General features: G+C 38.2%; 1 protein-coding gene across 3 annotated transcripts; it reads right to left on the minus strand.

Annotated features, from left to right (window-relative positions):
* Nucleotides 1–1623: 1623 nt before the first annotated feature.
* LOC132112896 (transmembrane protein 121) lies at nucleotides 1624–26206 on the minus strand. Of its 3 annotated transcripts, XM_059520616.1 has the most exons (3): nucleotides 26086–26194; nucleotides 20626–20656; nucleotides 1624–3129 (listed from the first exon to the last, which is right to left on the minus strand). In XM_059520616.1, exon 3 carries the CDS (start codon nucleotides 2671–2673, stop codon nucleotides 1723–1725), a length of 951 nt encoding a protein of 316 aa, XP_059376599.1. In that variant the 5' UTR covers nucleotides 2674–3129; nucleotides 20626–20656; nucleotides 26086–26194; the 3' UTR covers nucleotides 1624–1722. The 3 variants fall into 3 exon arrangements, with proteins under 3 accessions (XP_059376599.1, XP_059376598.1, XP_059376600.1); XM_059520615.1 differs by lacking the exon at nucleotides 20626–20656 and having other exon boundaries at nucleotides 26086–26206; XM_059520617.1 differs by lacking the exons at nucleotides 20626–20656; nucleotides 26086–26194 and adding an exon at nucleotides 6833–6974.
* Nucleotides 26207–26441: the final 235 nt, after the last annotated feature.

Here is a 26441-nt window from a genome sequence, read left to right on the forward strand (position 1 = left end):
GCTTTACAAAGGTCAAGTCTCGCAAGTAGTGCCAGGAGGAGTTGTTAAAAACTCTTCTCACAAATCCTGCGTGGATGGTTATATATTCAGCCTCCAAGAGGTAATTTATAGGCTGTTTGTTGGGGATTACATTTCAGTGATTGACTCCCACAGTTCAGCATTTATCTCCAGGTGTCAAAAGTGTCTACATGTCAGTTCAGAAGTGCAGAGGAAGAATTTAGGGCTCTCATGGTACGTACCAGCGTCTCTGTTAGGACTGAGAATTGTGGTATAGGATATCTTCCAGCTGCTCAGGCCTCGTGGTGAGGAAGCCTATAGAAACTCTATAACGGTGAGATGGATGAGAGGGCTGAGGATCACAGGAACTGTAATTTATCACTCCCTACAGCTGGCCTACATGGCAGCCAGGGCCAATCAGCAGTAGCCAAATTGCTTTCTGGACCCCATTCTCACCAAGTGGAACTGCGTCTCAAAGCTCATGTAGAATCACCCAGCCCTGCCATTTCTCAGTGGTTTTGGCACAAGTGTTGTCTGGGTGTGGAAGTGAATGCTGTGTGTTTAATATTTACCAGTTAGAATGACTTTGATTACCTTGACATTCAGTTTTAGCTGGATTTGCATTTGCTGCTTATTTATGCTTATAAGGCATATTTCAGCTGTCAACACAACCACAGTTTCAAGATTATAGAGGTTTTATTACATTTTGCAACATTTAAAATGTCACAGCTAAAAGAAAAGAAACAAGATACTAATAATAATTGTAATAATAATTATAATAATACAATTATCTCCTTAAAAACAACTGGATTATATATTAATGTATTACCATCCAATATTATCTGTTTTTTAATGAACTCTCTTTCATTCTGTCTTCCGTTCTCGTTATACACACACGTACAAAACTCATAAAGACTGAAAATTAATGTTGGTAAATCCCCATTGTAATCCCCAGGAAAAGAACCCTGTGAGAGTTGTTTCACTTTAAAACATGCTCACTTCTTAACACTAAAAAAATCGTTTTCATCTTCAAACTACAAAAATCTTCAAAACATAATTTGAAGTTCACTTTTTACTTCAGAACTGTTTACAGATTATGGTAGGAGTGGACTGAACTTGGTATGCTTCTTTCTCAATTTTCGCTCATCATCAGCAAGCCTACATGGGATTTTATGCACTTATTTTTGGGGGGAACGTATTTTCAAAATTCAAAAAGTACGAAATGCATTTGTACATGGTAATCTGAGAGTACTGGACACTCATTTATAGCTGAAAGCATATTCAATCTAACCAAAATATTTCATAAATTAACACACAAGGGGCAAGGCAACTTTAAACTTTGAAAACGATGAGAATTGAGATTCTACAGAAATCTGTGTGGTTACCATGTGGAGAGCAATGAGAGCCACCATAACAGAAATCTCATTAAACAAACATCTCATATCTAACATCACAAAACAGTTGCTTGAAATTACAAAATCTGGTTAAAATCAGGATTTAGTGAGCCACCATTTGTGCATCTGAGCATCAATGGTCTTTGAACACTCAGCTTAGATGAGTAGGACTTTAAAATTTTTTTTCCAAAATAGTATTCTAAGGGCTGAACTCCTTGCTCAGTAGTAAAGAGACCAGAAGGATACTTCATCATGTGCCAGTCTGAACTCATGAAGGTTGTCTTCTTTACCACTTAACACTAAAGGCTTTTTAAGTTTTTGTCAGCTCTGGTCACGTGTCAATGACCTCACGGACCGGTGAGGGCTCTTCTGGGAGGGTGGTCGTGGCGTTTGGTAGAGTTTGATTGTGTGGCACAGAGTTCTGCTGTATCTCCATGGCAATCCCGGCTGTATCTTGTGGGGGGAACTCCTTTACTTGTCGCCTGTACTCCAGAAAGGTGCAGGCCTTAGTGGCAATGGCAACAACGTTCTTCCCTATGAAGATGGTCGAGACTCTGCTGTCTTGGAACAGCACCATGTTGACGCCTCTAATGAGGATGGTGACAATATTGATGGTCACCAAGCTGAGGACTGGGTAGAGCATCATCTTCTGAGGTGACACATGCTCCCCCTGCACGCTGATCTCGCTCAGAGAAACGCAAGGAAGGATAAGCAACAGGATGTAGCAGTAGAAGAACATCAGACCTTCGGCCCAGATGGGCAGACCTGTCCTTTGAGGCTCCCAAAGGTTAGCCTGGATGTCCAGGACATCCAGAAGGTCAAGTGCCACCCAAAAGAGTCGACCCCGCATGTCCTCCTTCTTCCGGAAGGTTCTTACATACTCCATACTGTCGAGCGCGACCAGGACGAGGTAGAGTCCAGGTACGCACACCGATAGCAACAAAGTCAATGCCTTCCGAGCTACTGTCTCCAGACTTTTACGGTCGGCTTTGTAGTTCTGGAAGACAAAGTACAGCTTGATCTCCAGAACAAATATGTAGAGGAACCAGAGGATCATGGCATAGCCACGCTTCGCAGTCCTCACCTCAGCACCAACCCATACTGCCACGTATCGCAGGACTATAAGAAAGCAAATATCTCCAACCAAGACAATGATGCAGACCCCAATTTTGCGTGGGCCCTGGTTCTGCTCCACAAGGTAGGCATCCATGAAGGCCATGCTGGTCATGATCACAATGGTGGTTAAACACACATGCCGCTTGTCTGGTGGTGGCAGAACCATGGTGCTGTCTGTTTATCAAAGTGAAAAACGAACAAATTATACCCGTCAAAAATAGCAAGGTTAGTTCATGGTGAGCAAACTGTTGTCCATTGATGCTGGTGACTGAGGAGCCTGTTCAGCAAAGCTCCACACAGTCCAATGGCTGCTCTTTACCGCATTTCGAGCTTCACATGGCCTCCACACTAGTTTTGGTGTGTCAATATCGCTTTGATACGACGTGACCTTGATATATCTGTATTTTTATCCACTGCTGAGCCAGATTGTGTCGACTTCCTGACCTTACCGACATGGGCCTGCTTGTCTGTGTCAGCTGACCCATATAAACAGCATTGCTGGATTCTGTGCTGGTCTCTTGTCGCTGTCTCTCACTCCTGCATCGGAGCGGAGCGCACTTGTCAGTCGTGAAGACGGAATGGGTGGTCACAGCTCTCTTTCTGCTTTGCCGGCTTTGAGCGCCTGTGAATTAAAGAAAGAAAAATTTGTTCTCTTCAGAGAATGTTTTTGACATTGTTCCAGCTGATGAAGCTTTAAAACAAAACACTAGGGGTCACTGTGGTAATTTAGCACAATATTTTGTAACTAACCATCCCATGAGTCCTTGGGTTGATTTCACCTTCCTTTAAAAAGCCTTTTATGTTGACTAGGCCTTAGCTGTTTTGAAGGACACTGAATTTGCCATGGTTAAATATCAAAAAAGGAATACTTTTTGTGTGTAAAAGTAAGCATTTAGTCACTTACAGTGCATCAAGCTCATGAGCTGGTGCAATGTAGCCTGAATTATGATCTCAGGATATTTTCCCCCCTTACTTCATTTCTCAAGTTCTCTTGAACACTTCTGAATACTTTAAACTGAAATTCCTCTTTTATTTGTAGGGGTTCTGTAAGCAAGATCTCGCTATGCAGCAGTATCCATACTTAGACATGAGAGTTTCAGCTGCTTGAATATAATTCCCTAATATTCCTATAGTTCTGAGTCACCAGCTTCCATAGCAACGGTTTCTATTGAGAAAGTAATAATAAGTGATGATGAGTCTAACGCAGCAGGGAACCCTCGGATTTCTGGAAAGCGAGATATTACTGGATGTGCACTGACTCTGATATCTAGGTGTGAGGTGACTTGATATGAATGACAATAAAAAAAAAAAAAATTTCTGCTGATTCTTTGCATGTTTTAGTATGCACAGTAGGCACAAAGTGTAAAAGAAATGCATAACATTGAAATGCTGGCATCTAAGATAAAGAAAATATTCCCGACTGCACTGTGTTCTTATTAGGACTAAGCTCACGGGTCACAATCTGGATGTTATCGTGACTAGATTTCAGATGGAATATTAGGGAACAACACATAAATTAGATTAAACAGATTAGTGTTGATCTACTGTCTGTTGTATGAAATTCCAATCACAGCAACATTTTGTGCACCACTAACACAGCAGACTTTCACAATCTATTTCTAGTTACTTCACGTCAATGCTGCTCATGTTTGATATATACAGTATGGAAGCAAACATTGAGACAATTTGCTCACAATCTTCTCAAGTGATTGATTTCTATCTCAAAGAGATCTTTCAATCTTACACAATAAATCAGTACACTGAGAGAAATACATGGAGAACTAATGGATGTTGAAGAAAAATATAGAGTGCATGTGGCAGTATATCTTGCATTGTGTATTCTGCTGTTTCCGCACTCATAATTTTACCTGCATTTATCAATGCTTTTAGCTTTGGATAGGAGTTCTGGCTCTTTTCAGTGTAAATTGTGCAGTGGATCAATACCACATCTGAAACATTATGTAAAGTAGGGATGGGACCTGATGGACATGTGCAGATAAATTGCCCTGTGACACATTATTGAGCGACCCCAGTTTAAATCATGTTTCATTTTCAAATCCCACAAAATAAATAAATACATATAACAGTATTAACAGTCTTGTTTCTGACATGTGCAGTAACTTAATTTGTCTGTTCTTTCAATATGACTGCTCTGTTATACTACTCAGAACAGAATTTGGTTATGCAGTGTGCCTCTACATCACTTCCAGCCTCCTTCTTCTCCCTTTCTTTTCTATTCTAGCGCACAGATTTTCATTTCTGACTCTTTGACCTTGTGAACTTCTCTCATCTGTTCAGTTTCAGAATGTGTAGCTGAGTGGAAGATTGAGCTATTTGTTTTGGAGAGAACCACAGATTGAGACTTAAATGCATTACATAAAGCATGATTTGTGGATTCTATTTTCTTTTTAATGTTTTTTGCTTCAACAGTTTCAACATGTACTTACAAATATACATATGAATTAGGTAGACTATTCATGTTTAATTATTTTAACATGACCTTCTGCTTTTTATATGATTTTCATTTATTTTCCTACTTTTTCATTTAGGAAACGATAAAATTCTAATTTGCTCCATTTGCTGTAATTTAAATCTATGTTTTAAGTACTTTTCTGTTTGATTTGATATAATTGAGTTTCTATCCTAGGGCTCTATAAGAAGTCTGTTTCTGCCTAAGAGTAAAAAAAAGTAATAAAAAAGGTAATTTTGAGATAAGTGAAGTTGTGAAATATAAAGTCAAACTGGGAGATATAAATTTGCAATTAAAAGAAAAAAAGTTGCAACTTCGAGAGATAAGGTCGCTATGTGGAATATAAAGTCACTATTATTAAAAACAAAGTCACAATTGTTCAATATAAAGTCAAATTACAAGGGATATTAAGGATTATAAAAATGCAACAATAACAAACACTATTTATTGTCTTATGGCAGTTCAGGGTTTTTGGTAGATGTTCTGGATTTTACATAGCTGGTCTTGCTTCTCAGACACACAAGCACATCCTCTCCCAATGTACTGTACTGTAAATGAAGAGAGCAATGGAGTGAGAGCATTAAATCAAGAGTTTAATTAAAGTGGCAAAACACATGGGAGCAAATAAGTGTCTGGAGCAGTAGGGAGCGAGCTCATCAGCCCAATCAATACACACATGAGAAATATTTCCCTCCTGTGAAGCAGACAAACCTTAGACACTCACACTCACAGAAGCCCATAAGGCAAAGCATTCCAGGCAGTACTCTATGTTTGCTAATGGCTTCAAAATGCAACACAGTTCCACAGAACATAAATTGCACATGAATTTGCTGCATTGCAGCTATAACCCCTATAAATGAAATCTCCATAATATCTCAGTTGTTTCTCCTAGAAAGCAAGGGGAATAAATGATGCACAATTGAAGACATTTCGGCTTCTCAGATGTGTCTTCTGAAAAAAAGACCAGACTGATCTCACATACATTTTCACTGTTTTCAGAAGATCTCAGCATCTTTATCAAACAAATCAAGATAAGTTTGCAGAGATTTCAGTTCTATTTTTTTTTCTTTTAGGAGAATTGTAGGAGACAAGATAAAAATAAAATAAAATAAAGCAAGCTATCTAATTAAAGACATTGAAGTCTATAGTCTATAAGATTTTTGCACTGTGACATTATTTTCATGACAATTAAGTGCATTTTCCCTCCAAATACTCATTACTTTAATTTTAATTTTGTTGCATAAAATGTTTATTTCTTTAAAGGAAATTTAGGAGAAACATCTGAAATAAAATAAAATAATGCATTTTTATAAAATGCATTCTCATGACAATTAAGTGCATTTATTACCATGATGAACCCCCCCAAAAATGAAAAAAAAAAAATTAAAAAAATAAAATTAAAAATAGAGGGAAAGAGAGCTATTATTTAACAGTTAAAGTAAATATGTCATGACAGGCCCGTCATTTTCAATCCAAGCTTTCTAGCATCTTCACTAGTTGTTTACACCTCTGATTCCCAGGCTGACACAGATCTAGTGACTTCCAAACAAGCTTAGCAGAGAAAGCATGGACAAACTTTATTAAAAAGTTTAAACATGGGTTGATTTGCATTCAGCATCGAGCTGGAGACACTTTATTAATTTTCAATGAGCACACAACAAGCTTCCCCGAAAGATATTTTCGAAAGTAAGTTTTAAAGATGCTTAATATTTCATTTCTCATGCATACTTAACAAACAGAAAAACAAAGTAGTTTATTTAAAAGCCGGCAGAAGCCTGTGGCTCTGTCACACATTCACAGACAGCTCAGCAAACAGTGAGGGGCTGGATATACTGTATATACTGTATATACATACATACTGCATAGAAGTTGCTGTGTTGCTGTGGTAACAGGCATCTGTCAGTCCAAGACCCCCAATAAAAGGAAACAATAATGAGTGTGACTCTTATTTCCGCTCAGTAATGAAAAATAAAAAAAGAGCCTCTGTGCTCCAACTTGCCTTGAAGTGGAGGATTTCATGCTCTTTCCCTCTTTTCATCTTGGTGTTATTACAGCAAAAGACTGTGAGATCAGAAGGACCCTAGTTTTCTGAAGCCCTTTCTGTGGACACACATGGATATATGGCCTGCTATTTCAAAACATAAACACAGACTGCTGTTTGAACATTCTCTGCACATTTGTGTTTTCTGTGAAAATGCCACATCTTCTCTGTGAGTATGAAAAGAGAGTCAACTAATCATTATATGAATCGATTCAACAGTCAGTTATTCTTATAAAAAGTGATTCTAACAGAAATTGATTCAGCACTTAGTATTTCTTATAGATAATGACTCTTATAGATTTTATAAGAATGCTACATCTGTCACATAGGACCTGAGTTTGTATCTCCCGGCCTTCATCTGGTCCATCATCCCCAGCCCTCATGAGCCAGGTCTATCATCCTCCTCCATCTCTTTGGAATCCTCTCCAGGGCTGTTTCATACTCTCTTTCAACTCTTCTACTCATTGATTGACCTCTCTCCCTCTTTCCACTGCATTCCTCCCCCTCATTCACTTAATTAAAATGGCGAGTGTCTGAAAATCTGAGAGGGGCTTTGTAAGGTAATGAATGAGCTTGCATTCTGCTTTAGTTGGGTGAATCTCACAAAAACAAGTCCAGGTCACATTTCACATCAAAAACAAAACAACAGGATGTAAATTTGCTTATTAGGAAAAATGAGGCCTATTTTAGGAAAGAGATTTTATTTTATTTTATTTTAAAAGCGCCCACAAAATCATATTGGTCATCATTTTCATATAATTACCATAATGCATATGAATTATTGATTTTTACTCCAGGATTTACATTCTTGTTATTATATTTATATTAAATACCTTTTAATTTTATATTTAAATTGTGTTTAAAACACAAAACAAATAAAACAAATACTAAGATGTGGGGAGGACAACCGGCAATGTTTCAAGAAAGCATATTTTCATGTAAATTTTTTTTTTTTTACTCTGAAATAGAAAAATGTTATAAAATAGTAAAATATTTACTTTAAGTTGACATTTTTTATCTTATCTGTCATTATATAAATGTATTTTTCTTTTCCCTTTTCCCCCCCTGGCAGTCCCTGGACCCCTTTATACTTAAAAAAATATATATTTGAATAATAATAATATAATAATTATACATTATTTTATTCTTATTTTTGTTACTAAAAAAAACAAAAATTAAAACTATTTTTACAATTTTCCAAAAATAATTTTTATAAGCTGCATCTTTCTTTTTCTCCTTGTTTCTTCTTCTTTTTATTCTTATTAAATCTGAAAAACTTTCCATGGAAACTTGCTTAAATATCTTGAAAATAATGTCAAAATGTATTAAAAAAATCTTGCTGGCTTACAATATTTCTTGTTTCTTTCTTTTTGATATTGAGGATGAAAGATGTCCCAGACATGTTCTTGACATTGATTTCCTCTGTAATTTTCCCCCCATGTGACCATGTACGTATCATTGGCACAGTGAATGGACTCTGTGAGTAGGTCAGTCAGGAACAGACAGGACCGGAGGGGAGGAAACAGGGCTCAGCAGAATCAGATAGAGAGCTTGACGGCCTGAAGGCCTCTCCAGTAATCATATCAACATGTTCATCCAGCCTGGCAGCTGCAATGAGGAAGAGCTCCCCGTGGAGCTATCTCAGCAAGAGCAGTCTGAGCTCAGCAACACAGACTCATAACGCTATCTTGTCTCTGCCCAGAGACAGGCCAAGACCCATCCTTTAAGACAAAGAGGCCACATGCACTTCCCAAATGAGGACGCAAAACCCCTCTATGGGTTTGGGCTATTTTAGTGCAACATCAGTTCATGTTCCATTTGATGTTAAAGAGCCACACAGGTGGGAAATCAAAAATTACCTGTATTACAGTGTATGATGTAGCTGTTCATCAGTGTAAACAATGTGCAAAGTAATTAAACCAAAAAGTACACGATTTATAAAGTTATTGGCTTCTAAAGTAAGGAGTCGACTCTGAATCGCTAAAACAAGTCGTTATAGATTTCAAATCTTTTGCCCATCTCTTTGTACGTAACGAGAACACTTTGCATAATAATCTCCGCCTACCGTCTTGGGAGAAACAAAACTCTGACCTGCCCCACCCCCCACACAGACGCTCTGGTTAGTAGTTGGTGTGATAGGATCATGTCGAGGAGACAGTGTGTTTTTAATTGTAAAGGCAAGTTTGTTTTATTTTCACTGCCAAAGAATGAAGATCAGAAGAACCAATGGCTAAAATTCATTTTTACCACAATACCAGAGCAGTACAACAAATCCCTTTTGTTGTGTTCACAACATTTCACTGATGACTGCTTTTCTAATCTCGGTGAGTTCAAGGCGGGATTTTCAAAGCGTTTGGCCATAAAAGAGGGTTCATTATCAACTTTATTTGGACCAACAAGCATCTCCGAATCACAACCTGTAAGTATGATTATGAAGTTATGTGTTTGTTTTCTCCCGAGCGTCTTATCAGTATGTCGCGCAAGCACTATATGTTAATGCTAACGCATTGTTTACCGTGAAGTTGTGTGCTCAGTTTGGTTATGTACGTGCTTACATGAGTATGGGTCCTTAGTCAAACGTCCTGGTCAATTCGTTGATTTAATTGTGTGGCCGGTTGAACGACTTCGTCTGTTTCCTCTTCAGATTCTGGCTCATATTGATAAGGCAAAATTAATGCCATGGTATTTATGTACTGTAATAATACCCTATCTAAAAATATCCGAAGGTGAGCTATGGCCATTTCGTTTTACAACACGTACATGCGGAACAACCAATCAAAACTGTCAGTTGACCAATCAGAACACAGTATGCTACCAAAAGGTGGGGTTTAAGGAAACTTAATCTTTTGAACAGCTTCACGCGAACCGTTTGGGGATCTCTGAGAATTGAGGTAATTTTAAAATGATATTTTGACAAAATGACAATGTTTTTTTTGCAGAAAACCCCAGCTTTAATTTAACCCAGCTGAGGTGCAGCTAAAAAATTTTGTACAGGTATTACTTTCTTACATTTTTGGGAAAAGTTCAAAGATGGCAAAACTGAATTTTCAGCAGCCATTACTCCAGTCTTAGTGTCACGTGATTCTAAAATGCTGATCTAATATGCAGCTTAATATTTTTGTGGAAACCATGATTTTTCAGGATTATTTGATGCAGTTAGGGTTATGTTTAGTTTTTGGTCTGATTTTCATTGTGCTTTCAGTTCACCTGTGACCTAGTTTTACTTTAACTCCTAATTGTCATTTCGTTCACCAACTGTAACTGAAAAACACACCACGATGACTACAGCTGAGGAAGTGCTGTGGGGTTTGAGGCAGGACGGTCTCAGGTTGAAGCTATATGTGAAGGGTTTCCTCAAGCTCTCTAACCGGGTGAGCTGGCACTACACCACTGTAGGTGCGTGCTTCCTGCTATGGTTGGATGATGAAATAATCCACTGTGATCTTCTGATGGGTGATTTTTCCTTTGATCGAGCTGATTAATCTCGTGCTATTCTTAAATAGTTCTGATTTGGAAGTAAGGAAACTTCCCAAGCCTCGTCATCCAACTCCAGCAGGAATGCGCAGCGTCTCCCCAGCTCACCCCACACAGAGAACCTCCACATACCACTCCAACGCCTCCTACCGCATGCCTAACCCAAAATTCCCCGCAGTCCTCCAAAGCTCCACTGGAGTCCTCAGCCCAGGAGCGCCGGCCTCTCAGCAGTCAAGTGATTAATGTGGCAAGTGATTAATGTGGCAAGCCCGCAGTAAGCGCTTCCCTGACCCCCAGTTAAGCCCAGGAAGGGCTCCTGATCCCCCATTAAGAGCCGGAAGGGCTCCTGACCCCCTGTTAAGCCCAGGAAGGGCTCCTGATCCCCCGTTAAGCCCAGTGTCGGCTGCAGGCCCCAGAGCTCTGTGTTCCGTCCAGCCCTCCTTCGTCTCCTTCGCCTCCGCTGGTCCCGTCCAGCCCTGTCGAGCGTGATTTCGCCAAATACAACATGTTCCTGGATCAACATCCTTGTTGATCCTGAAACAACTTTCCAATTAACCAATCAGAATCGAAATATAACTTTTCAGAAAAATTCTGTTTTAGGCTTACAATCAGGGTTAGGTGCTTCTACACCCTTGTTAATCAGCTATCATTTCCCACTGATTTTAGGAATAAATTATGGGTAGGGTTAGGTTTAGGGGTAGGGATTGGGTTAAGTCTATATTTTTGGACAATAATGTTGATGCAGGATCATCAAAAGATGTTGATCCAGGAACATGTCTTACTTGGCAAAATAACGGCAACCATCCAGCCCTCCATTGTCTCCTAAGTCTCCTTCGCCTCCGCTGGTCCCATCCAGCTCTCCTTCGTCTCCTGAGAACCCTGTGTTAGCCATCCCCATTCCTGCAGAGCACCCACCAGAGCCCACTCTTCCTGAGCGTCCCCCAGGATTCCTAGATTTCCCCAAGGACATTATTTTGGGGGGGTCATATACCTGCCAAGGCCATGGAGGATCCACTGTGGCCTCCTGAACCTCCTGATCCGCCATGCCAGCATTTTTGGAAATAGATATCTTTTGTAACATTATAAATGTTAGTTTATGTTGCTTTCTATCACCATAGAAAATTCAGGTAGGTAGACGCTGCAAATTTTTGGGAGTAACTGTTTGTACAGAACAAGATCAATCACACATCAATTTGTGTACAAGGCCAAAGAAAAATCAAGAGTGACTCTTAAGAGTGAAAAAAAGCAAAAACATGCCAACTGCCACCAAAAGCCGGATGCATGTGATATTTTGAGCTCAACTACTGTGCACAAGAAGAAAATACAAAAGAATCTCAGATCAGTGAGTTTCCAACTTGGCACAGAGTGCCTAGAGCTTTCAATATATTGCACATTCAAACACAGAAGACTGCAAAAGAGAGTACATTACTTCTGTCGGGTATATGCCCCAAGCATTACTCCTGCTTCCCTCTTTTTGCTGTGACCTCGCTCATTCTGTCCTTTAAATGCCTCACTTCCACTTTTCTCACTTCCTCTCGTCTCTGTGGCCACGATAAAAGCTGCTTTATCCCTATGAAGCATGCAGTAACAGGATCTGTGATGACTGGCTCTGAGAGGGGGATCCTTAGGGGTGCTTCTTACTACTGTTGCATGTTCAAAGCCCTCTCAACAGCCTAGAAACAGACGACGTGATGCCGTGTTGAATCCCTTTCCATGCTTTAACCACCAAATGCTTGTCATCAGTCTAAATAATCAAAGTAAGACCTCCCCCGGGTGCTGTTCAGGGCTGTCTGACAGTCTCCATCGTGCCTTAGGATGGTTGACCTTGCAGCATCTGCTGGCACAGGGAAGAATGGGAAGGTATTGGAAAAGAGATGCAGTGAGAGATGAGAAGATCATAGAAAGCCTGCATTAGCATATACTCTCAGCAGGAGCGGAGTGGTTGTGCAGAGTGTGAAAGGCAAACAGACTTTACAATACTGGGCCCTATTTTAACGATCTAAGTGCAAGGTCTAAAGTGCATGGCGCAGGTGCACTTAGGGCATGTCCGAGTCCACTTTTGCTAGTTTAACAACAGGAAAAAATTGTCTAAAAAAGTTGTCCCTATTCTCTTAATGAGTAATGGGTGTGTTTTGGGAATAACATGCAATAAACCAATCAAAGTCTCATCTCCCATTCCCTGTAAGAGCCAGTTGTGCTTGCGCCATGGCAAATTTCCTATTTACACATGACATTTTCAAGTGCAAAGACAGATTGCATCTCCAGAGAGGAAACGGATCTGCTCATACGCGAGCAAATAGGTAACCTAATTCTGATGCAATGACTATCCATTATGACATATAGGCATTTTTATATTTATGTAGCCTACACAATAATAATCTTTTACATTGTAATCCTTTAATTTGTAATATTTGGCACGTTTGTGTGCTGACGCGCGTCGCTATGTGTGTAATAAGCAGAGTGTATGCGTGTTGTGAACCTGCCTATACTAACATGCTCTTTATATACCAAAAACTACCCCATTTGTGCGGTCATGGGCATGCTGGTCTGAAAACGAGGTGTGTTCAGGCGCATTGTTGGCACATTGCTATTTTGAGGCAACCTCGTTTTCAGACCAGCACACCCATGACCGCACAAATGGGCACAAATGCATTTGCTATTTAAACAGCGTGGGTCAGGATGTAAAAATTATGAGGCTGAAACTAGCAAAAAACACTTGCACCCAGCGCCACATTGCGCCGGGTGTATGATAGAGCCCCTTGTGTTACACAGAAGGCAACAACCTGCACATGGATACTTAATAATACTTATTCATGTAAAACAGTTAAACAGAAAGTACTGTAGGCAAACCAGTACTATTTTGGTTACTACATTATGTTTCTAGTGGTGCTTTTCCACCTCATGGTATGGCACAGTATGGTTCGGTACAGTATGGTTCACTTTTGGGATTTTTTTCCACTGGATACAGTACCTGGCACTTTTTCTAGTACCACCTCGGTTGAGGTTCCAAGTGAACCGTACTGTTACCAAAACACGATGTGTAAACTCTGATGATCACTGATTCGCCAGAGAGAATCGTCACTACCTGCGTCACTGAACTTGCAACACAAACACAACCGCTAGGTTTAAATCAGCACAGCCAACGAAGGATTGAATGTAGCCTTTTTGGACGAGCGCAACTTTTTAACACTGCAGTGGAAACGCAAATTGGGCCGAGCCGTGCTGTGTTGTGTTGTACCACACAGTGGAAAAGCACCATAGGTGACCAGACTTTCCACAAACTTTAAAGTTTGCTGTCAGTAAGATTTTTGTGCACTTAATTGATTAAAAATAGTAATATTGTGAAATAATTACAATTGTTTTCAATTTTATTGTATTTTACAATGTAATTTATTCCTGTAATGGCAAAGCTGAATTTGTAGCATCATTATTTCAGTCTTCACCAGTGTCACATGATCCCTCAGAAATCATTTTGATAGGATGTGGTGCTCAAAAAACATTTCTTATTATTATCAATGTTGAAAACTTTTGTACTGCAACTTTTTTCCCAGCCTGGCACTGTTTTCAGCAGCAAAAAGCTGTAGCGCCATTATAAAAAAAATAATATTTTACCTATGTTGTGAATGAGTTCACAGTCTGTGTTTAATGTGATGCAATAACAAGTCTTTTCAAAGCATAAGATCATCAAGAAATGTCTTTCAATGAGTTGTCCACGTGGGCTGCCTGAATAAACAAAACACAACATTGTAGTCCGATTCATGAACAAATGACCAATTCTTTTTAGTGAATCAGAAACATTCAACACGCATAGTTCAAAATGTAAGTTAGCAGTTTCTATCACAACACACTGGCCTATATAATTAACAACATTAAGGATAGAAAGAATTTCTGAGATCTCTTTTCTCACCTCATTTTTTATTTTTAAGTTGCTATGAAACAGAATCTAATTGTGACACTACGGTGAGACAAACACATAAAGAAAATGAAGATAAAATGCAAAAAGTCTTTAATAAAACCCCACAAGGGTAAATCCAGGACAGAACAGACAGGCGACACACATAGGGATGTACTGTAGTAGACCGAACAGCCAACAGTGAACAGAACACAAGTAGGTTGGCAAATGAAGATAATTAAACTAGACACACCTGAACCAAATGACATAATGAACTACAGACAGAAACTAGGTCACACAAAGCTCATGGGGAAAGAAAACACAACAAACAGTCCAGGGGTGTGACACTAATTGAATCTAAAATTGTTTTCTAATTGCTACACAGGCTTAGACCAGCGGTTTTCAACTCCAGTCCTCACTGGAATCATGGTGAATATCCAGTGATGTCCACTTCGCATGGCACTTATGATCAAATAGTAACAAATGTCTGAAGTGACAAGAGAAACATATAACGTTTTGGGGGACGTTTTGGGGGACTGGATTTGTCATATGTAGGAATCAGAATATCACAGAGATTCAGGAATGGCCTTTTTGACTTAGTAACCACATATTAGCAACAAAATAGCAAGCCCTAAAGCAATTGTCATCATTATGGTGCAGCACTCCAAAGAATCAGAGGTTCAACATCACAAGACAGGGTTAATTAACTAAAATTACTTTAAATCCCAAAGGTAGTCTCTAAAAGCAATATCAGAAAAAGACATTTCACACTATTTAACCAAACCAAAGGATTTGTCTTTTTTTTTTTTTAAATAGAAAACATAAAATGTGTCTTTTTATAACAATTATTCATAAAGTACTTGAAACTTTCTACATGTAAATGTAAAGAGCCAAAAAGTTTGAATGCAGCCCTGCAAAATAATGGCTTCCAGTGACAGCTTTTGAGTCCATGCTTTTTTGTCAAAAACAGTTGTTTTTCTTCTCAACTTAGCATTTACCCCTTAACCTATTGATTTGTCTCTTTGAACACTGCCATTTCATTTCACTGGAAGTGGGAACACCAATCACAAGCACCTCTCTTAAGCTGCCTTTTTTGCTGTGTGTTACTCTGTGAAAAAGGAAAGCATATATACGTGTTGCGTTTTCTTTGGTGCTAAGAGGCTCACAAAAACTTATCACAAAAACCCCCACAAATTATTATTCTAAAGTAGAATCCTGTGGAGATCAGGCTACTTTCATAGTGAAAGATGTAAAACTTTATTTAATTCTCAGATTTTCAGGACACTTCCTTTTAAGTACTATAGCTGTCCTACTTTGTTCTTATCTCACTTCTCTCTCTGATATTTTTCTCTACTTCTTTCCTTTGCAAATTGTTCTTCTTGACACTCCACTCGAATAATTCTAACATCACTTCATTGTTACAAAGTATTCTTAGGTCATTCCTTGCCCAATCTGTATCTCTCTCACGTATAAATTCTCTTTTGTTTTCTGCTTTTAAAGTCTCCTAAACCAGGGGTTTTGAAGCTTTAATACCAACCAGGGGCCCACATTTTGATACTCTTTTAATACTGTTTTGGATGTATAAATCTTTACCTGCAGTACAGAGGAGTTCAATACAGTGTACAGAGTGTTTACTATTCTGTTGTGAAAAACCACAGCAAATGATCCAGTGTGTGAGTGAAATGTCTTAATGAATTAAACTGAATCACAACAATTTTAGACCTTTTTGAAAACCCACTGACTGATTAGTTTAAAAGAGTGATTTATTTGTGTATCTGTCATCTGATTCTAAACAGAAAAAAAGAATTGCCAGATTGCTGAAATATTGTATGAAGAAAATGATTCTCAAGTTGATATAGAGAATAGATTATGGTATAGATTCACTGAGTCACAGCAGTATTTTGATCAGGCTTTTGCCCCAGGAAAAATGGTGTATAAATGTAAATATCAAATATAAAATGGTGCCACCAAATATGTTTATCCCTTTGTGAGGGACCCCTATCTTAGAATACAAAGAAAGATTTCATGGAAATTAATTTATACTGAAAAAAATATTAAATATGGTATTACGTTCTTTGTAAAGAAACACTAGTCGTTTGCACACATACCTATAGACTGAACATGTAATATGTACGTGCATGGTCACCGTTTTCACAAATTCACGTTTTTATTGTTTACATAAAAATGATAATGGCATGCTTTCCAAAAATGTGCACTTTGAAGCCCATTTTCAAAAGTTTGTGATTTTAGGTGCCCACAAATTACATTGTTATGTAAATAAATGACAAAAACGCTTAAAAAGCTTTCCATATTGTCAGTGCTATACCACCGTTGTGCTTCAGGCATTCTGAGTTCCAGCTTGCAGACCTTTTCTGATCCCACCGCCTCTCTTTCTCCCACTTCACTTTACTGTCCTAACAAAATAAAGCAAATAAATGCCAAAAATAAATCTTAAAAAAAAATTTTTAATCCTGTATGTAGTTTAAAACAGGGTCATGTAAATGCCCCCCTAATGTAAAAATAAATAAATAAATACTAAGAATGATTAAAAAGACTTGAAATATACTGTTTTGTCTTTTCTTTTTTTGGAGCTCAGCCTAGACATTCTGGTTAATAAAATGTGTTCCACAAAAGAAAGAAAGTCATACATACAACATGAGGATGAGTAAATGATGATGGGATGATGATGAACTATTCCCTTAATAGCTGTATCTTGCCCAGAATAGTAAATCAAGCTCAAAATCACATACGGTGGAGAGGCTTCTTTACAACTTCATTCTGAGATATTAGAATAGATATTAGATATTAGAATGCAGAGCCTGTCTCACTGGCAGGATTTATCTTTTAATTTCTCAGCTGCATTGTTCCACTGTCTCAGTCATTCCCATGGGAATCTCAGCCACAGAATCAGGCAAAGGCAAGAGGCGAGACCCAGAAAGCTCTGCACTTACTATTTATGTCATTCTGGTTAAAGATGACAGGGAGGCTTTAAACTGCAGAACTTTGGCAGACTGGGCATTGGGAGTCTTCTCACGTCCATGAGATTCTTTATCTCAGTGTGACATAACTGTCCCCAGTGCTGTGCTAAGAAGGAGAAGAGAGTATCTCTACTCTTCCACTCTTGTGCCTCTTCTACTCTGTTCACATGAGAGCTGGAGCTTTGAGCAACCCAAGGTGTTTGCAACACAACAGCTTAAACACGTTAAAGAGAGACGGAGGACTAGGATTGTGTAAAGCTGAAAGAGTAGAAACTGATATGGCCCACAGTGACTGAGGAAAATCCATGTGACCTTTAAGGCCGCTAGTTAAAATCCAAAAACATTCTGTCATTTACTTCACCTCAACTCTGGTTCACATTTACATTTCTTGCCGTAGGGTCTAATAAAAAGTTTTTTAATTATGTTCATGATATTTGCCTAAGCAGGTGGCTAAGCAAACAGAACTGCTTTAGGTGCATCATATTTTATTAAATCACATCAGGGCAAGTTATGTGTAATGACATTAAGGATTAATTATTAAAAACCTAATGCATATAAGCACATACTTTTCTCAACCTGAAGTCGTGATATATGACTTTCTTTTTTCAGTAGCACACAAAAGGAGATGTTTAAAAGAATGTTCATGCTGCTCTTTTCCATACAATGTAAGTGAATTGGGACCATGGGCTGCAAAGCTCTACAAGTGACAAAAAAACAATAACAGCATCATAAAAGTGGTCAATGTAACTCAAACACTGTATTTCAAGCCATCTGAAGCCATATGTGAGAAACAATCAAACATTTTCATTATTATTTACTAAAAATCTTGCTTGACCGCTGTAGTCACCATTCACTTTTATTGTATGGATATACATAATTTCCGTTTGTGTTCAACAGAAGAAAGTCATGCTGGGTTTGAAACACACGAGCAGGAGTATTTTATAAAATTTTAGTTTTTGGTTGACCTATCCCTTTAAAAATCATAATTTGTTCTTGAATAAAGGATCATAACCACGGAATATAGATAAGCAGATTTACTTATTTTTTATTTGTAATGTATTACATTTGTTATCCTCTAATGTTATGTTGGTCTCAGGTACACTTGTTAGTTTTACAAAGAATTACAGTAAATAATGATATTATATTATATTATAAACATTGCAACCCAATTCGGTCACACTTTATTTTAAGGTCCAATTCTCACCATTAACAAACAATTAATTAGGACTGTTGTCTCAATTAACTCCTAATTTGCTGCTTATTAATACTTAGTAAGGTAGTAGTTTAGGTACTGTCTAGGATTAGGGATGTAGATTGTGGTGATGCAGAATTTGTGCTTTATAAGTACTAATAAACCGGCAATATGTTAATAATAGGCATGCTAATAAGCAACAAGTTAATAGTGAGAATTGGTCCCTATACTAAAGTTTTACCCCACTTTCCAACATTTAGGAAAAAAATAATTGAATTGATCTCAGTAAGCTTAGAAACAGACTCTTGGCTACACAAGCCTCACCAATTTTATGCTTGCTTCACTGAGAGGCAACAAAATGGAACGACTCAGAGCTCAAAATCTGTTACAAAAGAGGCAGTAACCAGTGCAATCACACATTGTGGCAAATATATGTTATCTTTGCTGCCTCTGTCTCTCTCTCTGACTCACTTTATTTTTCCCTCTCTCTTTCTGAAAGGTGATTCAATTCGGGCCCCATGTGCTCTTAAGCTCTTGCTGCTCTGAGACTCAGAGGTCTCTGTCCTTATGCTGCTCTTATGGAAGGGCTGCACTATCCTGTCCAGGTAGAACAACAGAAACATGACATAGCCACTCTCCATTCAGGTGTAAAAACTATAATAGCTATATTTTAGGTGACTCTGAAAGGACGACTCAGTACAGTGCTCAGTATAGCAAGACAAAGTGTCATGCTGAATTTTTTAAGTAGAACAAAATCAGTCTAGATGGTAAGAGTATTTCAGGCCATGTGGATTCCCAAGTTGATTTCACTGTCTGATATTTCTAAGGAAGAAAGTGTTATGAACTGTCATCCAGCATCAGGGAAGAGGACCAAACCTGACTAATATATCTGTCACAGCAGAATATGTTCATTCACAGAGCACACGGCACAAAAGCAAGTGAAAGCGGAGCTCTAAAAAGACATCTTGCACACTAAAAGAACTCTATTTGCTTTACAACATTTGTCATGTGAAAGCATGTTGGCTACTGTACCGCAGTCACAATGCCAGAGAACTAATAGATGACTAGGTTGTCATGGGAACTAATGTTCAGTTGGGACAATGAATTACTCACGCTAAAATTGGGCAGAGTACATTTTTGGGGGTTTAGACTAATGCTATTGATTACAGTGCTTGCAAAAACTCAGTTTGGGGACCTTATTAAACCCCTAACACTAAGTATTACACTTCAGCAATTAATTCAGCCCAAGCACTTTACATAGACATTTCATCCACTTTTGGTACTTTTGGCCCTGTGGACTTTTATAAGTAAACTTGCTTAAAACTATAAAAAAAATAAAATAAAAAAAAAACTTTTCAAGCACTCACAGAGGAGCTGGCACAACTGAGCATGCAAGCCCCTCAAAGTATATTCTATTGACCATGAGCCTGAATGGACGCATCTTGTGTTTGCACACTGGACCAATTGTATTTGAGTGCTTAAATTACTTGTATAAGTGCTGTCAATCTTCTTAGTAAATGCTTAATAGCTAATTTCATTACTAGCATTTTAGGTATCCTTAAAGCTGCAGTCTGTAACTCTTGGCACTCTAGCGGTTAATAAACAGAACTGCATGCATCTTGCAGAAGAACACTGTAGCCTGAGCTACTTCTTTCTGTTTATGTCTATGGCGAGGTAATGGGCTACTCCGCATCAGTACCTACTCGAAGTCTGAATATAAACACTTATTATAGATGTACCGTAATAATTCAGGACAAACTTAAAACACAGTTTCAAAAATGGATTTATGGTGTACTCGCTTATTATAGAAATTATGTAAATTTTGACTGCAACTTTAATTCAAAGTAATATTTCTAGACTTTGTACAGAATTCTTCATTATTCTTTGCCATTCATGAACATTTCACCAGAGTGTAATTTCCACCAGATCTCAAATCATTTATTGTGTTTAATAGCATTCTGCAGTAGAACTTATTGATGGGACACTGCAACATCTGGCATGTTTTCAAAGTGACAAATTTGTTAAAAGGAATTCACCCAAAAAATAAAAAAATTGCAGAAAATGTACTCACCTATTGCTTTCTCCAGTGAAAAAGTCATCATCTGAATAAGGAGAGAAATGTGCACAGATCAAGCACCATTTACGTGTGAAAACAGTCCAAAATAGTTCTAAACAAATATGTTGGTAGATTTGGATGTGAGAGGATAGAGATTTACTTTTTAAACTTGTTCAAATGCCTTAGTAATGGACTTTTCACAGCTTTTCTCCTCACAAGATGTCAGTTGATGAACTGGAATCCTGTGGATTATTGTGATGTTTTAATCAGCTGTTTGGACTCTCATTCTGATGGCACCCATTCACAGCAGAAGATCCATTGATGTCATGCAAAATATACCCAAATTAACAAATAAACTCACCTACATCTTAGATGACCTGTGGGTGAGTTCATTTATAGCAAATTTTTATTTTTGGGTGAACTATTTCTTTAAAAGCAGATTTTAGGGTAATAATACAGCCAACCATCTGTATCAAGGCTGATGATATATAAAGTTCCACATACTTTCACATTATGCATTTATTAATTTGTGATATTTAGTTTATGTGCTTTTTATCTACTGTAACATATATGGCATGCACTCTGCTTATAAATTCTGAACATGATATTAAACATTTATCTCCTGTACTTCAGCACTACATAAACTGTTTATTGGAATTGTGTGGGTTTACTGTTGCCTTGGGAGCACCTTACCAACAACCTTTCTTCTAAGAAGAAGCTTATATGGCAGATAAACTCAGTTCTGATTCTGATATAGTTAATGATCTAGAATGACAGCTACCCCTTAAAAGTTCCAGCATATTACAACACACACTTTAGAGCAATCCAACTATCTCTAATAAGCACAACCAGTTGTCTTAACCATCATTCCACAGCGCTGACGGGCTGTGCATTCAGCAAGTTGCCTCATGGGCACTGCTGCATTGTTTGATGCCAGAATCCAGGCCTCCTACAGATGCAAAACTCAGAGGAAAGGCCTCCTTCCAGCCAACCCCAGTCAAATGCTTCACTTCACAAAATGGCCTTGCCAGCTGTCCGTGCTGACATTGTGTCAGTAATTAGCCAGCGGGGGGTTTGGACTGGCAGGGAGGCAGTTAGCCTGTCTGCCTGCAAATGGAGGCGGTCATGTCACACTTATGAAACCCCGGGGGAGATTGGAAACATGCAGGTGGAGCTTCCGTGGCCTGCTGGCAGAAGGGTAAGGATGTACCAGTCATACCGACTAATGTCCTGATAATGGACAATGGAAGGTGTGTGACACTCTGAAAACCCAGTTAAGTTTATAGGCACAGGAAATGAGATAAAGTATAAGTGCCTGCTTTGCCTGCAACAATTCTGAGTGCCCTGATCAGAACAATATGAGAGGTCACTTAAAGTCATCATGAAATTAACCGTATTTACTTTCTTTTCTTGTTTAATTGTGAACAGATGATCTCTGCACATTATCTAAAAAAAAAAAAAAAAATATTCCGGTTTATCTTCAGAATCTTTTGTCATAATAACTTTTTAACTTCAATCCTCCGATAACCTGGATATGTTCTGGAATATAACAACCAATCTGCATAATCCAATCAATTTCTGATTAAAAATTAATAAATCCCAATCTACAAATGTAACTGATTTGGGTTTGTCATTTTATATTATTTCTTTCCTGCATAAATGACTGTAAATCACTAGAGCAACTTACTAATTTGTATGTGTTCAGTGACTACATAAAACATCCAATGTGACAGGCACAGATACATAATCACTGTAAAACAAATATTAATCAGATGACATATTTATTTCTCTCAAAGACTCTATCACTCAGTAATGAGACTGACGGGAAGGAAATCATTAAGTGACAAAGCATAATCAACAAACATCGACCAACAGACAAGAAGACTTAAAAATTTCATAGAGCATTCAGAGGAGAGCAGTTCTAAGGCAGGGATGCTGTCTGAATTGAATATTGAAGAATACCTAACTATATGTTTTGAGTCAAAGTCCAAATACACACATTTTCGCTTTTGAGTAATGTTTTTGTACTGTGTGTTGGTTTCAATGTGTAGATTAGCCAAAACAATGGTTTGATATTTTGTACGTGACCTACTCTATGTGTTAATTTACCTGTACCTTTTTATTTTTATTTTTTTTCCCCTTTGCAATAACAGTAAAATATGTTTAAGGGCATTTTTGTAGGACTATAAGGTATAATGTATGTGCCTTTAAATAAACCCACCTTATATTCAAGGCTACCGATAATAGTGCATGCATGGTCCAGAGGTGAAAGGGTTCGAGGATCCCTCAGGTTGTTTATGTGTCACGTGGGGCGCCTCTTGGCTTACCTCAGAACACACTGCAGCGCGCGTGACAAATGCCCGCGGGCTCTGAGCCAGTACTGTAAGTGGAAACGGATGGACGAGTCCTTTGTAAACCCCCTTTAAACCCTTGGGATGTACTACAATGATATTCAGTCAATAAAAACAGAAGCACACCTCACGGCCATTGTTTGAAAGGCTAAGAGAAATATTGCTCCCTTAATGAAGATGTAGTGTGGAGACTGGCCAGTGGGTTTCCCTCATGGATAGAATCACGGTTTTTAATGAATCTTTTAAGCGAATGAATCGTGGTAGCTTTTCCTGCCTTCAAAAACTGACTCGATCACAAGTGAACATGGAAATTCTTTCGTGTACGAACGTAATGAACAAATAATTCAATTTGTTAACAAGGATCTGCTGAGAGGGGCATGCAGTTCGTTCGGTTAGAATAACTGTGATGTTAGAATTATTTAATCTATCAATGACGGACAGGGCCATGCAGAGACCTTTGGAGGGGCAGGTGCTCAAAGTATAAAAGGGGCACATGGAACAAGACTTTAAATAGCGCTGTTCAAAATATCAATACAGCAATATATTGTGATGCATTCCTTGCTGATTTGTGTATCAATATGGATGATTATGTATTGATACGGCAGCAAATGCTGTGATGCAGTTTTGAAAAAGAAACAGATTAGAAAAGAAAATTTTAAGTTTAAAAGTAAAAAAAAAATATTTTCTTTCCACCTAATAATAACTCTGGGGTTAGAAACTAAAATGTCTTAAATTGTCCCAACCTGATGGCTTTTTCTTCTCTGTTCTACAGAATAATTAAGAACAGCTGTTATAGTAAAATCTATAGAAAATGCCTGTGCCTCTACATTTTCCTCTTTCTCACCAGCCTCTGTCTCATGGCTTGCTGTTTCCTGCTCTCTTTCTGTCACTTGTGCCTCTACATGTCCCTCTTTTTCTTCCTCTATCTCCATCTCCTCATCTGATCTATTACTTTCCACTCTCTGTCCATCTAGGAACAAGGTTCAATTTACTATTTCAGCATCAATCTATTATTTTAACAATCACTACAACTCTTGCACCTAATCAATAAGTCCACCTTAAATATTGATACGAAACATTAAAATACTGATACACTGGAATATAGTGATTAATATTATTATTACTGTTTTAGTTGTCTAAAATTGAACACCTTTGCAATGTAAACAAATGACAGGCTACAAGTGTTATTCATATCCTTCACACTGCAAGACCACTTTAGCCTGTAAACTCAATAATATCTCTCTGGAAAGTTGAGTTTACAGGCTAAAGTGGTCTTGCTGTTGTAAACACTGTTGCTATTGTAGAAAAAAAAATATTTGAGTCACATTTAAAATATAATTATATTTTAATTCATTTCTGAATTGTTTTTATTTTCATAATGATAATTCAGAGAATGGGAAAATCTGAATAAGCCTTACCAGTGTTGTGATAATTATTTTTAAGGCACTCTACGTGTTAACAAAAATACTGTTATATAATAATAGTTTAGTCAAATAAAATAAAAGACCAGGGGGGGGGAGGGGGTAGCTATAAGTCGTGCTACGAAAGCACTGTACAACTGATATAGGTTTATGTTTTATTTATCTATTTTTTCTTTTTATTCAAAACAATTCCAAACATGCTTAATATATCAGGAAATATCTCGATTCTCAAACATGTGTAAGTAAACGCGTTTTGCACCTTTATAGATTGTTATTTGATCAATAAATGGAAAAGTAATGTAATCTATTAACTACACATAAAAACCCGACTTAAGTGAGTACTACTTAAGTGCCATATCATGCCATAAAATATTTTTAATACAACTGAATTTGCAATATTGCAAATATTGTAAGTTACTTATTTTAACACTTTCATTTTACAAAGAGTAAAGAACATTTACATTATTAAAGAACATTTTCATTCAGTCTAGCCAGAGTTCAGGCACTCTGAAAAACTCCCATTAAAATCACTGAAGCACTTTATATTACATTCGTACGCACATCTGCACTTTTTGTTGTTTCTGATGAGAGAATTCGCTAAATAATTCAGCCAGCGAGCAAGTGAACAAAACACCGCGTTTCAGTGATGACTCTTCTGCATGTCTCTGATTGGCCATTGCATTCATACGCGCAACAGAATCGTTTCTGATTGGTTATCATGAATAGTTGTACAAACGCGTCTGTCTCTGGTTCAGCGCCAGCCAGCGAACGCAGATTTGAATTTAGAAGCTGATGCTGTGCACTGAACTATCTAATCACACCACTGTGATTGTATAAAATATATAAAAAATATTACTCGGTTTGGAAGCTGCATTTAAAATCCTCTTGGCTCAGAAATCTTTGAATGGGCATGACGCCTCTGCCCTCGATGCCTGTGAAACGTTTCTCCCTCAAACAGCATGCTAACGTTACTTCTACACTACAGGCTACACACAGCAATATAAACAAGATATCTGCATGTTCTCACAACACATCGTTCTTGTAAAATAATAATAAGTAAATAAACATCAAAATCACTTCGCTGAGAATGAAACACCTCTTACCAGCTTGTTGAAAATATCCTCTGGCAATTAAAAAATGCGCGTGCGGCGTGACAAATCGTCCCTGTCGGATGAGGTAGTCGTCGTCGTCAGGTGAAAGGTGATCATGTGGGTTATTTTATTTACGGCTAAATTATTATTCAGAAATTTTACTAATATTTAGATTGGGCATGGGCAGGCATTCACGAAAGGGTATGTTATGACAAAAAAGAAGTTTGAGGAAATTTTGCTTTGACAAAAGAGCACTTTGTTCACCAAAGGGCAAAGGGGCCGGTGCTCAAGCACCCAATATCCCATTAGTTAGCTAAAAGCGCTAGCAGTCCCATGAATTCATGAACGGATACTTTAGCGATAGAAACTGCACTATAAACTCTACCCCATTAGAAGCGCCGGCATAAATCACAATACTTTTCTTTTATCCACACATGTACTTAGCCAGCCATTAACTAATTGTCCTTCATGCAGTCAGTTCAATTAAGTTGATATTAATTTAAGAAGCACAACGCGCCTTATGTGTTCGCCACAGCTCATTGCACAACGGGTAATTCATGATTTTGACAGGAAACCCTCCCTCATCCGAACAGACCGTTCAGCAGACTGTACCTCTGGCATCCGCTGTCCAAGGTGCTGATCCGCTCTGAAACGAGATTGATGTTTGGAGAGTGATTTAATCCACATCAAGCGCGCGCTGAAGGAAAACAAGAGATGCCGCCTCCGAAACAAAAAGCAATCCCTTGTCTAGACTAAAGTAGTGAATCGCGTGTGCACCACACCACTGAAAGAGGAAATAGACAGGCGCGTGCGGGCCGGTGCTAGACAGTCCGATCCACGTACAGTACTCTCTCTCTTTCTCTCTTTCTCGCTCGCCCTCTCTCTCCCGCTCTTGAATCAGCGATTCAGTCTCTTCCCTCACCCTCCCAGCAGAGAACATAATTTATTGGCAATTTGCTTATGTTGGG

Source organism: Carassius carassius, chromosome 32 (assembly GCF_963082965.1).
Source record: "Carassius carassius chromosome 32, fCarCar2.1, whole genome shotgun sequence".
Taxonomy (NCBI): domain Eukaryota; kingdom Metazoa; phylum Chordata; class Actinopteri; order Cypriniformes; family Cyprinidae; genus Carassius; species Carassius carassius.